The sequence below is a fragment of the Diplotaxodon limnothrissa genome, linkage group LG13 (assembly GCF_057381915.1).
Source record: "Diplotaxodon limnothrissa isolate DT_005_m linkage group LG13, D_limnothrissa_male_GT1.1, whole genome shotgun sequence".
Lineage (NCBI taxonomy): Eukaryota > Metazoa > Chordata > Actinopteri > Cichliformes > Cichlidae > Diplotaxodon > Diplotaxodon limnothrissa.
In genome coordinates, this window is record NC_140608.1 from 17,107,572 (window position 1) to 17,126,670 (window position 19,099).

Sequence of the window (19,099 nt, forward strand, 5' to 3'; positions counted from 1 at the left end):
AATTGGATGAAACTAGACATAGGGATCCTAGCTGCTGCTTACAGCTGCTTAGTAGATACTCTTTCATTGTGGGGATTGGATAATGACGGGGTTAGAGCTGTCTTCATTTTTTTTGGACTGTCGCTAATTACAGTGGAACCCACACAGACATATTCTACACAAACTGTAGACCTTAATCAATATGAGTATTCATGAGAAACTTGCTTAAGTGAATTTAATACGCCTCTTCTTGCATTTTAGTGAATGAGAATAAATCAGGCGATTAAGATGAGCTTCATACACAAATGGAGTTTACTAGTTAGACAAACAACAGTAAATAAAAATGAGCAAATTAGAAAATGTACTGTTGCTGTATCATGTATGATAATGAAGCTCATCCATCAGTAAATTTGGTATTTTAATGACATTTAATGGGCTGCTACTCTTTCACTTCTGTACCTTAGCTCTATATCATCTCAAAGGTCACAGAACTAATACATTTGATTTATTTAAGCCTCCTGTTTTATAGTGTCTGAGAACAGTAGCTAAAATTGACATAAATGTTTGGGGGGTTTTTTGATTTAGAAATTTCCAACAGTATGTACGGGATAACGGATGCTGGAGCTTGCATGAGAAAACACTGCACTAATTTCTTCTTTAGAAAGGCATATCCATCATCTGACCACTCTTATTCTAATCAAATACTCCAACAGGGACTTTAAATCAGCATTTTGCACCACACTTGCAATCAAGTCACTAGTTTAGATTTATCACTCTTCATCTCACATGTCACACCGACTCCCGAGAGATAATGCTGGATAAAATCATTTTCTCCAAACCATTGTCACAGTTGTTTGTCATGTTCAGGTTGTCTCTTGACGGTAGAGCTGAAAGCCAAAATGCATCTCCCACCTATTTACACTTCACCCACTATTCACTTGTTGTGAAGGCTTCAAATGGGTGCAGAGAAAGCGGGAAGATGTCTGTGACATTTGGTACCCTGTGGACACAGCTCGTCACGTATAGGTGCAGTGTGACAAAGATTACCAATAGCTGAGGCATGCGATCCTTGCTTATGACACCGTGTTGTGGGATGAAATATCACATGGACATCATGGTGTTTAATTATGCATATTTACATTCCCCATTATATTTATATTCTGCAAACCGATCTTTGATTTGCAGAATATGACTAAAACCTTTTTTTTATTGTGTTCCATTTCAGGTTGTATACAAAAACAATGACGTGAGACTTGAGTTGTCCAGGCTGGCCAAGCAGGGTGATCCCAAGATGAAGATCCACGGCACTGTGGCCTTCAAGTGTGAGAACGTGGCCACTCTAGATCCCATCACTTTTGAGACGCCTGAGTCTTACATCATCCTCAACAAGTGGAATGCTAAAAAGACAGGCTCCATCTCCTTTGACTTCCGCACCACTGAGCCCAACGGCCTTCTCCTTTTCAGCCATGGCAAGCTCAAGCAGCAGCCAAAGGATTCAAAGAGTCCTCAAACTCTTAAAGTGGACTTCTTTGCTATCGAGATGCTGGATGGCCATCTGTACTTGCTGCTGGACATGGGCTCGGGAACCACAAAGACCAGGGCAGTCAACAAGAAGGTCAATGACGGCGAGTGGTACCATGTTGACTTCCAGCGAGATGGAAGATCAGGTAACTTTTTAAAAAATCGTTAGCAACATACAATATTTAGACGAATAGCATGCAAGAAACAATAATAAACAATAAAAGGCACCTGTTGCTGCATCTGTCGCTACTATGAGAGTGCAATACATTTAAATGTAAAAAAAAAAATGCAACATGGCAAAAAATGACCACTTAAACTGAACTGATGTACTTTATATCAACAAAATACATTAGGTTGCGTGACTACTACTTGACTTCCTATCATGTAGGTGAAAAGGGTCTGTGGGCTTAACAATAGTGTTTTCACAGCAGTAGTTTACACCTTCCACATGTCCTGACTTGAAGTACTGTAGCAGTGATGCATTTCTCAGCAGTTTATTTCCTTCGTAGCGCAGACAGTGACCATCTCCGATCAAGATTTCTTAAATAATAGTGCCATAAAAACAAAATGCAGTACTTCAGAAGGCTTGAAATTATACAGAGACATGCCACCACACTCCTTTGTGTTTTCATACACATACAAACAAACACCCACATTGCATGCAGTTCAGTAGCCCAGCAATCAAACACAGTTTTAATTTTGTGTGTCGTTGTCCTCCTGGCACCAGAAATGTGCAAAAAGTATGGTGATGAAGTAATCCTCAATATGACTGACTAGTTTAGCCTTCAACATATAAAGTGCGATCAAGAAGCACTGGCCCATAAAAATCAAAAATACATACTACCTAGCTTAAATTTTCTTCTTCACTTTGTAGAAGTCCCATTACAACCATGAACTGTGGCATCGTGTCACTGTGTGCCGGCATACTGACATCACAGGAAGATTTCGGTATCATCAGCGCAACCTTTGTTAGCTACCTATTTACTTACTGCGTTCGGTTCTTTCCACTTTCTGAGTTGGAAGTTGAGGGATCACTGTTTCAACACACTGGTGCAGATATAACGTGCATCAAAGAGTTTCAGGTACAACAGGACAGAATGAGACTCCTGCAGAGCGATCTAAAAATAGCAGCAATGCTCAAAATACTTTGGTGGTGAATAAGAAAACTGCCTTGAAGGGGAGATCAGATTTTTATGGGCCCTTTGATCACACTGTGTACGGTACAACGTAGAATTCAGAAGAAACTTTAAGAAGGAGCTCTTTAAACAATTTTACTGAAATAAAATTATTTTCATGGGGTCATGGACTTGTTTTCTGAAAAACTGAATTATTCATTGTTGTACCAGAGTTGGTTCACCACTGAAACTTGAATATTTCTCCACACACTGCCTGCCCTTCCACTTGTTATAATTATTTTTACATATTTATTATAAAATCCAATTGAATAGTGATAACCCAACTCCAGATAGTGGCTACGTGTCACGATTCCAGACACATATTTGCAACAAAATAACTTTGTCCCCTCTCACAATGTGTCCTCTACGCCCCGGGTCGCCCTGCACTGGTCCCTGTTGATTTGCTTATCTAAGCAGCAATTTGTTAGTGTGAGCTTAGAGCCAAGCCCTTGCAATGTCATGCTGCAAATTAGATATACCCCTTGACCATGTTTTCCACTCCATCTCAAGAGGTGGAAATTAGATTAACTGTTTCATTACCCCCCTAAGCAAGTCTGGGTTGTAGTTCCAAATTGAGCTAGATACAATGTTAAAATAGTGACAGCTTTCACACATTCAGCTCCATTAGTCAATGAAAGTGTTTGTAAAATTAGCTCCAATACTCTGTTTGAGGTGACACAATACAGGCCTACGCTGAAATAAACATTACTGAGTGGCTTCTATTGAATTCGCTGGGAGAAGAAAGCTGTGGGTACCTTCTCAGATGACATAAATCCAAAACATTTAGTTGCGGTGCGCCGCACTATAAACAACATTGTCTTGCTAAATTAAATTTTTTTTCATTATGTGTGTAGTAACCTCTGATCACCCTCCCCCATGCAGTGCACACATGTACACACGAACATGGGCACACAGAACCCCGAGCTCTCTCATCGAGCTCTCCACTCACTGTTCTCTCTGTCTACCCTGCCTAAGTTTCCATGGAAACAGGAGGGGGTCTCTCCCAGGACTGAGACAGTTACTGCACAGTGCTGTGCTGAGCTGTGCACTAATGACATTTCAGAATAACTTTTCCTTCTTTTCTCAAGTCCTGCGGATCAACACTTACGTACTGGCCTGTAGAGAGGATGTACAAAGGTCTCGCCAATATGACGACTTCCCTTGTGATACGAGTAACAACATGGCGAGGATGCTTTAGATACGTGCACACAGTGGCTTCAAATTGTGAAGCTTTTTTCCAATTTATTTATTTATTTCTTACATCCAGGTTTCTATGATCTGTACAAAGCACTGCTGCTTATGGTGTGTAATGGTGTGGATACCACTCCTGAAATGTATATATTATAATCTCTATATATGTATTAACAATTGTGAATCTCAATTAAAGCTATAATCAAATAAAACAATCATCGTCCTGAACTACAACAGAAAGCCTGCAAGAATAAGTAGGTAGGTAGAGAGGTTGTTCCATAGATCAGGAGCTGCCACCTAAAAAGCTCTGTCACCTCTATTTTTGAGCGAGTGACATCCAAGAGCGGTGAGTTTGTAGACCTCAGTGCTCTGGTAGGAGTGTAGGCCCGTAAAAGTTCCGTTAGGCATGGTGGCGCCAAACCTTTGAGCCTCTTAAAAGAAAGTAATAACATTTTAAACTGGATCCTGAAATGGACTGGAAGCCAGTGTAGGCAGGCCACTACAGGTGTGATGTGATCACACTGCTTCTTTTTACTGGCATTTAGCCACGAGGTTGCGTATTTCAGAACAACTCTCTTGGTTACTGCTCTCTTCAGAGCACTCTGGGCTACTATAGAAACAGAGCAGCGCTACATGTTGGGCTCCATGGATGACACTCTCTCTTTGTAATGGGCTCATTCTGAGCCCAGAGTTGTCAGACAATTGCTTGCATAAAATGTTGCAGCATAATCTGTCACTGAGGCTGCTAGTGGTGGCCCGTGGTATTATTTTATGCAGCTCATGAGAGCACAGAGGATTCTGTACATTTCATTCATCCACAGTTCATGCCATACTGTGATATAGCAGTATGGTTCCAGCCATTATACCAGACTGAACATTTCTAACTGTGACAAATAACCGTTGTCAGCTGGTAACAACACAAAGCACAGAACATAACTGAATGACACAAAATTAACAAATGAGTGAAAATGCCATAATAAAGCCCAGTTCTGTGAGCAGACACATTGCAAACACTAACTAGGTGTCTGATGTTTTCAGTGTACCATCAAACATATGCTTGCTCCCTAAATTAGAGTGAGGTATCAAAACCACATGAACCTATGTCCTATGTCACTGGCTGCTCTCTGCCCAGCCTGGAGGTCACTGCAAACTCTCGGTACCTCAGCAGAGCTGGCAATATCATCAAGGACCACTCTCACCCCAGCAACCAACTGTTTGAACTATTACCGTCAGGCCGACGGTACAGGTCACATAAAACCAGGACAAACAGATTCAGGGATAGCTTCTTTCCCAGAGCTATCACCGTAGTAAATAAGCACAAAAACAATTGAACCTATTCCATACCGTCACTGTCATTATATTATGCTGCTATTCATACTGTCATTATATTAATGCTGCTATCCTGTATATATTGTACATACTATTGTTTGAGTACTTACGATTGTTTTTTTTTGTACTTTTTATATTTTACATTTATATTTATTATTGAAACTTGCACCAAGGGAGTGGCACTCCAATTTCGTTGTACTCTGTACAATGACAATAAAGGCTATTCTATTCTATTCTATTCTATTCTAACTGAACTGAACCACAGTTTATTGTCAGAGCTAATTTAACACTGATGAAAATGATTATTAATCCTACAATCTAGTTCTCTTAATTGAACCCTTTAAATCGTACACACGAGTCCTTCAAGGTAATTTTCAAAAACAACATAGAAGAATTCACCAGTCCCCCGAGAGCGTGACTCATCAAACATATGGTATTCTTGGCTTTTCATCTGTGTGTCAGATGTTTTATTAATACACACCACCAAGCACATCACTCATAACAAAAGTGCAACACAACAGCCAGACATAATTATCCGCAGCCCAGTCCTCTGTGTGCAACGCTTCCTGCAGCTGTAACAATGGTGGATAATGATCCCTGCCCTATTTAGTTTAGGCAGCTCTTTCTACAGGAAGCAAGCCTGCAAATGGACTCTGGCTCTCAGACAGCATCTTCTAACCCTCAATGCATTAGAGACGCTAAGAGACACTCTGCTTTTAAGTGAGGGCTTCTGGGCCGCAAGTGCTGTGGGTCACTCATCAGAGACATTACACGGACATTGCTGTGTTGTAGCCACACTTCCTGCTAGGGCACACGCGGCGCTACTTCACACACAAACATGCACACGTACACCAAACAAACAGAAGCAGGCATGCACACTCTTATAGATAACATATTCCCTATCCTCACAACCCACTCACGAGCTTCTTTTTCTACAGAGAATCCAATCACAGGGAGAGATTTGGCCGTATCGCCCTAACTGGATTGTAGTAATCCCCTGTCTGACATGTTTTGGGGATGTGTGAGTGGGGTTAGGGGACATCATGCCAAGTTGAGCCTGGCTGCTGATGCAAAAAGTGTGAGAGAGATCTGAGCTGTCATTTGGACCCCTGCCTTCAGGTTTGATGATGGAGTACCACTTACAGGTCAGCCCACAGAGAGGGATAGAGAGAGTAATGTGGTCAGCGCTTTTAAGTTGGCTAGACTGCTGATTTTTGTCATCATTATTCAGTCACATTTTAGCCCTCTGTATCAGTTTGATCATCTCGTTTGTAATTTCTGTACTCATTTTTCAGGACACTGTTTACCGCTGTGTTCCCACTGCTTTCTTATCTGTCATCATATACACCCCCATCCTCTTTCCAGGCTTCTTTATCTCCATGTTCTCATCTTGTTCTGTATCTCCTCCTCTTTAATGTTAGCATTCACAAGACACACCCCCTGATATCAAAATAATAGTGTTCAAAACATAAGTAGTCCTGCAGTGTGTATATGCCCTGCTGTTAGGGTAGTCGTCCAACATTACACAGATCCACTCTGCTTTCACATATTCTTTACAGGAGATTGAGAAGTAAATACATCACTGTCACATGATGCCCAGGAGATGTAGATATCTTTCTTCTTCTTCTGCATCAATTTAGACAGATATTCTTTCTTCGTTCTTTATGACTGTAATAAGACTTAAGTGTAGATATCATGAGGTTTAAAGCATCCAATAACTCGATGATGACTTTAACAGTATCACTTTATATTTTACTTTCAAAGAGCAAGGCTTTCTTGTAATTTTTAAAAATGGTCAGACTTTTTGAAACTCTTTCCAAATTTTTCATTGGACATTACCTGCTTTTTCACTCATTCTCAGTCCAGTTCAAGTACCAGCCTCTTTTCAGTGGAATTTCTATTTGTTACACCACTTTTACACTGACCTATGATCTTATTAAAGCGTAAACAAAGACACCAAACTCAAAGGATGGACCGGTGTTGTGTGTGCCAAATTTTAAATTGTATCTTTAGGCATTTTGTTACTGGCAGCGTCTTACAAAAATGTATCATTTGTTCCTATTTCTTTAGTGAATTTGTAGTTGAAAAATGCCAAAGATAACACAGTGTGACAGGTATAAAATAGTATTTTGGCACCAACACCAAAAAGCTATTTGCCAAAAACCTGGCATATTTTGGCATGTGCAGGGTGTCCTTAAAAAAGTTGAGGAAATTGAACAAGTGGAGAACAAAAGAGGAAAGCTTACAAAAAACACTATCTACAGCAGATAAATATTTATCTGAAAGCAATGTGAAACCATAAGAAATAGGAACAATACAGATCTGACATAGAACCTGAGAAATGCACATGGACCATCATTTGATTCATCTACTGTTCACTGGAAAAATGAGAAAAGGGTGGCTCTCAAGAAGGGAAGAGAAACAGGAAGAAAAGGCTGCCAAATTACACAAGAATTGAACTGAAAATCAGCGGGCAACAGGTTTACACCAAAGTTGATGTCAGTACATATGAGATCAGAAGAGATGCCCAACAGTGAGTGTCTGCACCCATCTGTAAAAGACGGTGGAGGCTCTGTCATGGTTTGGAGCTTTTCAGTCAGTGGTGTTGGGGATCAAAATTGATTAAATGAGGAAGATAGAAAAGTACCATCAGACTTTAATCCACCGCACAGTATCTGATTGGCAACAGCATCATTTTCAACATGATCAACGATCTTAAACACATTGCCAAAGCAGTAAAAGCATACCTGGATAGAAAAGCAAAGAATGGAACATAATGAGTCATGGATTTACCTCAAAGAAGAGCTTTGTATGTCCTTTAGGAAACATGGAGATGGCAAAATATAAAGGAATGAAGGGTGGCTCAAGAATTTTGCACACTACTTCACTCAGTTCCTTCAAATGCCTGTCACAGTGTGGGATCTGACAAAAAAAAAAAGTGTTTGCGTGTGTGGATACTTCTCTCGCCATTCACGCTGACCACACTGATGTTCATTCTTCAGCCGGGCACCTGCTCTACTCAGAGAAAAGTTTCCTCGCTAATGAGTTTGATGTAGTGAGCTCGTTAGCTATAACCTGAAGGGAGCTGTTCTGGCTGCATGACGGGTGGCCTATGCCAAGTGTGCAAAGCTTGGAAGTCTCAACAGCTGTGGCTGGAGAGAGCAGGGGCAGTGGGTGGCGGCAGGAAAGTGCAGGAACAGATGCCTGGGGCCAAGACCCTGAGAAAAGAGCTGGAACATGTTAGTGGGACCCGGTTAATCATTGTGCACTAGGTCCTTAGCTGTCTCTCTCAAACAATTTTGCAAAAGGGCTGGCTCACCTTGGCTATGAAGATCATACATGAACAAGTGTGTTATTAGCATAGGGGGTGATTTTTAACATTTTTTTGTTATGTGAAAAGATGCTTCTGAGAAAAAAGGCTTTGATAGAAAAAATAGAAATGCAGATATTTATTATATGTATAATTAATTGTGATATGTACATTCATGCATGCTAATGGTAGCTGTAATGAAATGTGAAATGCCCCATTTAATATCTAATGTGTCTCTAAAAAGTGCCAGGCAGCCCTGCTGAAATTCAAGTATGGCTTAGGGCTTGTTTCCCCAACATAAACACTTTGACTAGAAAAGTAACTTAAAAGCTACACTTCTCTCCCACATACAGTACAAGCATTACAGCTTTGCCATTTAGCCCATGGCAATCAACTATTAGTTCCTTCATATCTGCCATGGCATGCATCTGCCACTCAAAATTCAAATTTTGACTCTATGGCAATTTTATTTTTAAGCATCCATCCAGGCAGTGGCCTGTGTGGATCCTCAGTGCCACGGTATATAGATTACTGGACGAGGATGCAGGCAGTGGAGGCAGCCACCATTAATTAAAGTCCACAATGGTTCCTGCACTGAGAGTAACAGATCCATATACAAATTAATCACCCGGTCTGAGTCCCACAGTAAGGCCTTCCTTTTCCACAGCTTTACAGTCCAGTCATGTCCGCTGTTGTTTACCGTGCTCCAGATCGAGAATTAAACCTGAATGAGAGTGATAAATCATGTTGGGAAACACACATGCTCTCATTGCAGGTTTATGTGTTTGAGAGGCAAACAGAAGGAGAGACAGGGTGGCGGGGGGGTCGGAGCCTCCAGTCCGTTAATCAAGATCAAAAAGATGGTTACGATGTTTTTTTGGGAAGGGTGGCTAAAATGATAGAGGGGGCAACTATTTTTCTTTTCCTCACTAGTTTCTTTATGACCACTGCTTTATAGATAAAGGAGATTTATTATGGCAAACCCAAGGAAAATGGAGAGGATACTCTTAGGAATCCCAGATTAAACTACTAATAGACTAGCTGCCCTGTGATTAATGCATCTTATCATCTCTCATCAGTCATTCTAAATGAAGAAAATCCTGACCCTGTCCAGATGGATAACACTAATTAGGTTAATTTCTTCATCAAAACATTTTCAAATGGGTCTTCTTTGCATCTTTGTGGTCCTGTAGGACACACAGTGCCTTTTGGAGGCTAATTGTTTACTTACCTCAAAGTAGCTGTAGCAAAACAATAACTTATTCTTCCTGTATCTTCATTTTTAGGTACCATCTCCATCAACACCCTCCGCACTGCCTACACAGCCCCTGGAGAAAGTGAGATCCTGGACTTGGATGACAACCTGTACCTTGGGGGTTTACCGGAGAATAGAAGGGGGTTGGTGTTCCCCACCGAGGTGTGGACTGCACTGCTCAACTATGGCTACGTAGGCTGCATTCGAGATTTATTTATTGACGGACAGAGTAAAGATGTCAGACGGCTGGCTGAGATCCAGAAAGCTGCCGGGGTCAAGCCCTCCTGCTCTAAAGAGCCTCCCAAGCAGTGCTTGAGCAACCCCTGCCAAAACAATGGGATCTGTAGAGAAGGCTGGAATCGCTACGTGTGTGACTGTTCTGGGACTGGATACCTGGGTCGCTCCTGCGAAAGAGGTAAAACTTTGTCTCATTTTTTCTACCCAGCTGTTAGACTGCTTATAATTTCTTTCTCTTAGGCGTAATCTTTGCCAGTGTAAAATGTTGATGATGCTGCACAGCGACCTCACCATGCATTATCTTCTGATGTAGGGATGGGATCATAAAAGTGTGAATATAATTTACATCAAAGAAAAGGAAAAGATTGGTTTAATTATATCTGCCATGGATGTAGTATTCTTTGTCTTTCAAGTTCACGTTGAACAGTGTCAACACACAAAAGCCTGCAGGTGGTCTTTTTGTTATCCAGGCTTATGGTTGAACATCGCCAGCTCTCTAACAGCAGGTTGGTGGTAATTTAAGGCAGGAGAGAAATTGCGGGAGGAGACCGACAGCAACAGAGAAGCAGGCAAAATGAGTCAGGATACGGAGGGTTGATGTTCGAGTATGTTGAGTGGCAGGTGACTGATGCACCACCGAGACACTGCTGGTCACGTCCACCATGCACACTTGCCTGTAAATTGGCTGTCTTCTGCAAACCATTTGCCTCATCAAACCACTCGCTCATGACCAGACCTGGTGCAGAATACTTATCCTTCTGTCCTCCAGAGAAGAGAAATAGGAGAAGTGAGTGTCACACCATGAAACTTTAGGCCTCTATGTCTGACTTACCCCTGATTCTGCAGGAATTTGTCTTTTTTTTATTTATAGCTGATCACTGAGAAATTAAAAGAACACTTTTTGTTCTGAACTTTCTGACTAGTGTTTAAAGTTGATAGGGTCGCAAATTATACTAAAAAAATGAATAGTCACATATTTGTCTGATAAAAAGCTATAATTGCTTGAACTTAGCCCTGAGAAAATCTTCCAGAACTGCCCTTAGTACTCTAAAGCAGATTCTTTTCTTCCTGTTTTAGTATTTTGCTGTATTTCTGCAGCTAGCTGAAAGCAACGGAGTACAAGAATTTTTTCTGTGCTATAAAATGTATGAAAAGAATTTCAGGTGTATCTTTAAGGAATTGTGAGATTAAACATTTCTGCATGATCAGCTTTAATTTGCTGATCTTTTTGATCAATGTACTTTCCTTTTATCCACACAGTGAGACTAAGCAAATACATTTTTCCAATTTATAGTTCTTTTATTAAGGAGAACTGCAATATTAAGAAATCATAGGATATTTCCATATTGGTTGAATGAATTCATAGCTATATACATATAATCATCACAGATTCTAACCTGAAGCAGTAGACTATATATTGGTGTGTTAAGGGATTTATATTGCAGCAGCATGCATAGTCATGAAATCTCAATGGTGCAATAGTAGCAAATGCATGAAAGCATTTAACATATGCATAATCAAGGCAAATGTCAAAAAAGTGCCCAAGCATGTGACACTGTTATCACAGCGTGATGCATCTTCGCCGAAACAGGAACAGGTTCTCTCATCTGAAAAAAAAGAAAAAAATCCGCTGCGGTTGGAACGCACCACGTCCCACACAGTTACATGTGTCAGCTCCACACGTGCTTTTGCTATTCCTCTGTGCTGAAGTCACTTGCTTCATGAAACAGTATTACCAAAAGTAAAGGGATGTTGTATAGTTGGAACTCTGTTTAGTGTGTGTTTTAAACGGATCTATTGTGAAATGTAAAGTTATCTGAAGAGTCACAGCTTGTCTTTTTTAACCATAACTTGTATGTGGACAGTGCTTATCTGTTGTTTTCTCTCTAACCTCTACTTGTTAGTCTTCTTAGGGCAGATGCACCAAATGTTACGGTGATGCAACGCTTCTAGAACCAGTATAAACGTTTCTATGGTATTTTAAGAAGTGCAGCATCGATAGAAATGACACAAAGTGTGCCAGTTTTTGTAAAAAATAAAAAGTATCAGGAGCAACATGTTTCATCCAAGCCCCACCATTCAAAGGCTACATGGCAAAGGTTCCTGACCTGGTTCCTGTAGTTTTCTTGCTTTGGCTTTGTGATAAATGCTTCCTGTCCATAACGACTTAATTATGAACACTGTTTACACATTAAAACTGACTGGGAAATGAATAAGGCATCAGAAATTAGTCAAGTAGTCATAAGAAAATTTGGAGTAGTCATTTAAAAACCTTAATTTTGAAAGAAAAGGCAACTATATGTGTTTCTTTTAGTTTTTGTTTTTTATTCTTTTAATATTGACCCAGTCTTCTAGCAATCGTCTGACTCGGGAAGGCAATTTCTGGTGTGAGTCTTTCCACTGGAGTGGGGAGGGAGTAAGTTATTATGTCCACAAACCAACCACCCCCCACCCCCTGCCTTCCCACTTACATATACACACACACACACACACACACACACACACACACACACACACACACACACACACACACACACACACACACACACACACAAAACCTTGAGTATAAATGGATGACGCTGATTTATAACTCCAACTGCACTTTAGAGATGCTAATGATACTGATGGAAATCTGGCAAATGGCACAAAAACAAAATGATACAAAAGCACATGACACTGTTGTGAAATGAGGCTTGTTTAGTCACGAACGTCTTGAAGGTATGTGGCACGTGTTGCGAATGCAGTGTTTTAGTTAGTTCTGAGGCAGGAAATTAATATTTGATTTAAAAAAGGGAGCAAAAAAAGCAGAAATAAAATTTAGTGTAAAAGAAAATAATTTGATCTCCATATCTGATGAACGTGTCAGTGAGGCTTGTCTCCGCGCTACTTTGATTTTCCACATGTGCACGTCGGTTTTAGCTAATGAGTTGACAGGAATTAGGACACAGTACATGAGGGAGGTGGAGTGGGCAAGGGATACAGATCGTTTCTCTTCAGGAAGATAATTACTTATTCAGAGAGCGTTCTTGGGTCCAAAGATATAATCCAGCCTGACTTTGCTCTGAAAACAAAAACAAAAAGCTGAAACAGTTCCACATTAAGAGACTGCATGTTGCAAAGATTTCCTCCACCGTGACCTTCTACACTCTCTTTGAACACCAGAGCCGTGATCTGGCGTCTCGGCTTCTCCGTCCAACTCTCATTTTCTGGCTGTCTCTGCACTTGTGTATGAGACAGGCATTAGCGAGAGTGTGAGTGGGAGCAGTGGTACAGAGGATGGGCTCTGGCATGCTGCCAGCTGTTTTGAATGCTCCAGATTGCCTCTGCACTGGTAGGATGAAGCAGGCACCAGCAGGCCGAGGAGCTGTCAAAAGAATTACCCCAGCTCTCACTTATCCATGCATGGTGTACCACCCGGTGGCAAAATACAGCTACTGCATATGGCAGAGGAGGAGGACGACGACAAGTAAAAGGAGCAGGAGGTGGATCTTCGGAACACAGCCACGGAGCTATTCGCCCTATTTTGAGACATTTTAATTAAGCAGACAAAGCAATTTTCCCCCCCTTGCATCCCAAATGTCTTCCCCTTCATTGTTCCTCCAGTTGCTAATTAGCCCAAATATTAGTCTTGCAGTGTGAGGCTAAAACAGCCTCCCAGATGGTGTGGTAGGTGTGTTGTAGTACATGCACATATTCCCTAATGAGATTTGACATGCTGGATTCCAGCACTGACAGCACCTGCATCATTTCACAGTGGCTGCAGCTGAACGTGTGCTTCAACATACAGATCGATACATGAGTCTGCTCATTGTACACCAGACATACCTAACAACTTGCTGATTTGCAGTGTAGAGGCTTTGCACTGTGCTTTTACCAATAGTGATGCTATTAGTTCAAAATATATATTTAAAAAAAACTGTATAAAATATAGCAGCCTTACAGCTTCAGGGTACTCTTAAGGGATATATCATTAAGTAGAGCCTTGAGTCTACTGCAGTATATTATTGCCAGCATGTACTAAAGGTGTCTAATACCTTGCTCCAGAGCATAGTGCACAACAATACAATGCATTAACTACTTATGTAAATTAGTGTAAATAAAGAAAAACTCTGTTCTTTGAGAACATTTATTGCTTTTCAGAGCATAAAGCCATTTGCCATCGGTCCAAAGCAAAAGCCAAGAGGTGCAGAATGCTATTGCATAATTGAGAAAAGCCCTTAAAGGAGAATATGGCTGAGCGTTAGCATTAAAGCATGTTTTAGCCGTGCCCTTTGACAGCACACTGTGTTAGTCACCATTCAGCACACTTGAATCTAGTCATAATTAGAGAGAACCGGTTGTCCCGCGCCCTTAAGCGATGGACATACATGTGTAGAAAAGTGAAAAACATGGAAGACGCGTGACTGTACGAGCGCTGGGGGTCCATTTTTTCGAGGAAAATGTTGAGGAATAGCTCTGGCTGAAAGATTTTGATAGCGCAGGATAGACCTTGAGAGATGAGCTAATTGTCCTAACATTCTCGACCGGCTGAAAGATTTTGATAGCGATTGAATGCAAAGCTGTACTACTTGTAGCTTCCATTTCATAATGCAAGAGCTGAAGTTGCATATTATCCCAATCTCAGCTGATCTATTTTCCATCTTCGCTCTCATTTCATAGCTCAGATAATGTTGCCGTATGGTCACAGGGCAGCAGATGTGAAGCTGGCCCATGATGCTGCTTCCTCTCTGTGCATACACAGAACATTGTTTCCCTGTCTGAAGAAATCCACTCAGCTTGTAACTTGTTTCCACACTTTTAATAGCCAGTGTGTCTCTTTCGTGGATTGTCTATACTTGGGTTCAAAGACGGCTGCGGTGAAGAAGACATGAGCTGCCTTGAATTATTTATCATATCTCTGAGCCATTTCCTCCTGTTTATTATGGATGTTGAACACAAATTTTCCAAAAGCCTTTTGGCAGTTGTTTTCTGGCAATTTTTGAATTGGGTTGAGTCTGGTGCCCCGATACTGTGGGACATCACAATCCTGTGGCATGCAGCTGACAGCTCAGCCTTCCTGCAGAGTCTGCTCTCCTCGGGGGCAGAAAGCAGGAAGAACTGTGTGCCTGTCTGCCATTACCCCACCCCTTGTTAGTAGTACAGGCTTGTTTGTTACTTCTCTGAAAGTGCCCCAACGCCCCCTCAAATCGCTACTTGTTTTCTTGTGAAAATCAGAAAAGAATGTTGCATTGAGCTTTACACGACAGAAAATGAATGCTTGGTTTAGTTTGGTATGCTCCATCTCCCCTCTGACAGCCTCCTGTTGGGTTGGCACAGACAGAAGCTCCGGCTTCAGTCCTCTCAATTTATTTTGATATTAAACATGGGAGTGCCATTAAAAATGACTCGGCTTGCAGGATTGGATTTTTGACAGGTCCTCACTTTGCATTAGGTAATGATTCCCTCACATGTCATCCTCCATTTTTTCCATATCTGTATTCTGGAGCTTTCTTATTTATTACATTTTAGATAGTCCCTTATATGAATTTCAGCAAAGGTGACATCTTGGATGAAATGCAATATTTACTCCAGCTGTGATTAATTTTATCCTCCTATCCAGTGTGGGGAAAAAAGCTGAAGATTATGCAGATGAGGGAAATGTGAAATGTCTTTCCTTTATAAGGGAGCTTGCATAGATTACATTTAGCAAATGATTCATTTTTCTTCACCCTTAAGGAGACACAATGCTTTACAATTTAAAGGAATATATTAACAAGTTCTCAGCATCATCGCTGCATGTGTTTATTCTTTAATGTGTTGTTTCGTGCAAGCATAATGGATCTTGTTTCAGAGCGAGGTGCTAATTCTTTAGTAAGAATTCTATACAGGTCAGCACTCTGAGCTGCCACTCATTGTGCAGCAGTAATACATTTTTGCCATGAACCTAAACAACAGACAGTTGCTGTTAATGGACACTACAAAGCATAATTAAACACTGAGGGGGACTTTTTTTTTTAAAGTTCAGATACTTTTCCTGCAAGTATCGGGACCAGGTGCAAGGTGGTATAACAGAGACACATTTTTCAAGTATTCGAGAAGCTTGAACAGTTGCTCCGCTTTTTCCCTGGCATTGGCTAACAGTTTCCAAATGTAGCTCTTTGCTTTAGCTGCCTGGCAGGGAGCAGACAGTTTAGCAGTGGGAGCTCGTTTGTCACACGCCCCTGTCATCTGCATCATACCCCAGGAGGGTGTGGAGAAATTGGATTTGGGTGAGGAATGTGACGGAGTTATCCCAGGGGATGGATGTGACATTGGCTCTGTGTGACGAGGAAGTGGTGATGAGGTGGTTTGTGTATACTGGTACCCTATCACCCACAACAGTCTCCATCTCCCGTCCCTCAGTCTCACCTTATATCTGTCTGGCTCAACTCTGCAGCTGCAGTAATGGCTTTGTTATTGGGTTATGGTTTAGTTACACTACCGGAAATGTTGTTACAACCTCCTGCCAGCGTTAAACAATCTCCCCAGCATTTCTCCAGACGGCCCGCTTAATGCTTTGAGTAAATGCAGTCACCCTGAGCAGAAGCTCGATATTCAAGGTCCATATACTATTACAATTCTGTCATCGTTAGTGTTTTTTCCCCTCGGTCAATACCAATTTCTCCTTTCATGGTTTGCCACTATTACATTGCAAATACAAAATACTTGTGGATGCCACTTGTTATGTAGGAGAACTTGGACTTTGAGTTTCTTTTATTTGTTTGTCACGAAGGCTTCATTTCACCTTGGACCGTGTTTTTTAAGCTTAATTATTATCCAAACATGTACTTGCCACTGACTCCGTGATCGAGTCCACCAGCTGAATTGGCACGGGGAAGACAGGAGTCAGTCTTTTGGAGAGAGTTTGGCTTGCTGTCAGCTGTAGTACACAGCAAAATGCGACGCCAGACTTTGACAAGTCTTTACACACTGCTTTTGGGTGACATATCTGGGCACATGCCATTTAACAGTCACTTACTCAGCAAGTTTTTATATTGTATTTATATTTCTAAGAGACTAATTCTAGGATTCATCAGCAGTCAAAATGACTCAGTGTTTCTGCTGTCTGTGAGGCAAGGTAGCTCTAAAAAACCAAAAAAGCTCCCGTCTAAGAAATAGACCCAGACACGCTGACCGTACTTGTCTCTGTTCTGTTGAGTCATATGCTGTATTCATTCCTCTTTTACATGACTGGATATTATTACATTTAATGCACTTGTTTCATCAAAACTGAAAGTCGCGACATTAAATAATATCCGCAATAAGGGCATCATTTTAAGCTGAGCTGACAGGCCCGGTCATTGCATTACCATAAAACTGTTACGGTCTATTTTACCAATCACATATCTTTTTTTCTCTCTGCAGAAGCGACCATCCTCAGCTACGATGGCAGCAAGTTTATGAAGGTCCAGCTACCGGTGGTGATGCACACGGAAGCTGAGGACGTGTCTTTGCGGTTCCGCTCCCAGCGAGCCTATGGCATCCTAATAGCCACCACATCTCGGGACTCTGCTGACGCTCTGCGAATTGAGTTGGAGAGCGGCCGCGTCCGGCTGACTGTCAACTTAGGTAATGCCTTGGATACACACGCTGCGGCAGATAAGTCAAATTAAGCTAGAAACCGCTTTTAAGGGAACATAGCCATATACATACTCCTGCTCTCCCACACACACTCGGAGCAATTGGTCTTCTTTTTATATATATATTGAATAGAAAGAGATGGTGTAAAGACTTTCAATGGCAAGACTCTGCGGCTCTTTGCTCACTGCCAGTCGAGCACACGGCCAGCAATGCCCAGCAGGGAATGCTCACTGCGTGTACCGTCAACACACTCAGATCATCTTAAAATGTGCAGCTTACAGTGCAGACACTGCTGTATTCTGTATTTCCAGTTATAATTCATACCAGGAAGCTAATAATTCTTCTGAGGATGGGGGCATTTATAATATTTAGTCATTGCCTAATGTGAAGCAGTCCTTATTTGGGGCCAATAAATACCCTGCACACTTGTTCTTTAATCACTTTATTTAGAAACACTTTTATCATTGTGGGAGGAATGCATGGTCGTGCATGAATATGCGGCTGTCTTAAATGAGTACAAAGAAAGACACCCTCCACCCTCCACCCCTTCCTCTCGCGTGCCTACAGCAAAAACGGAAAATTGAGGACAAATGAAAGAAACACATTTCGTTTTTTTGTGCGCGCGAGTGTGTGCACATGTGCTTATTTGCTCAGAATAGAATCCAATGATGCCTGTGAAAAGTTTGATATCTCTCAAACAGAGCCTCGGCGCACAAATGATAGCCATCTATTTCTCCTTTCCACTGGCTAAACAGAAATGGGCTCCCTAAGCGGAGCCGTTTAGCGGTGCATGCAAAGTAGACAGCCTGTGTCTGCTGTCAACCACAAGGAAGCATGTGTCCCACCATGGAAGACAACAGCGCCACACACTGACAGCGCTGACAAGTCATATTACTGCGACTACAAAAAGATGCCCTCTGATGAAAACAACAGGCTACGGAGTTTTGTTTTCTTTTGGATTATCTTTGACACATTTCAGGTTTTTTTTTTAGTTTGTCTGTCAGGTTCAGTCCTCTATGCCTGCCTTCCTTGTCCCTCCTTCAAAAAGCAGAGCATTCCCTGTAAGGGTAGGCTCGTGTTGGTCTCTGGCTGTTTGCGACCACTTTTCTGCTGCGGTTGACAACACATGACAAGCAGGGCCAAATGGGAAGCAGGGGAGGGAGTTCGATCTGGGTCACCTTTCTTAGAGCTCGACACAAACTTAGCCTTAAGAAAGAAAAGAGGCGAAGCAGAATTCAGGAACAGTAGTGGGAGTAGAGTAAGATTAGCTGGGTATTTAGTACAGGAACGCCAAGTTAAGTTGTCACAGTAGAATCAAGATAATTATTTCTTGTTACCGTCAAAGAAAACAGCTGTGTAGTGTAGACTAAAGAAGAGCATTTAGATATTTTACTTAATAAAAATGATCCACATCCCAATTTAAAATACTAAAATCAATACGGTGAAGAAGACTTCATTTAATATCCGCATCGAAAAATGCACTTATGCAGAATGGATGTTTTA

At 41.4% G+C, this 19,099-nt stretch overlaps 1 protein-coding gene across 2 annotated transcripts in view; it reads left to right on the top strand.

Annotated features, from left to right (window-relative positions):
- LOC146620121 (neurexin-1a-like) overlaps positions 1–19,099 on the top strand; it is a 281,418-nt gene that overhangs the window by 102,378 nt on the left and 159,941 nt on the right. For both annotated transcript variants that reach the window (XM_085368774.1, XM_085368773.1), the window contains 3 exons: positions 1,205–1,646; positions 9,792–10,175; positions 17,381–17,584. In XM_085368774.1, the coding sequence (XP_085224900.1) occupies positions 1,205–1,646; positions 9,792–10,175; positions 17,381–17,584 (1,030 nt within the window). The remainder of the gene's footprint in view (positions 1–1,204; positions 1,647–9,791; positions 10,176–17,380; positions 17,585–19,099) is intronic.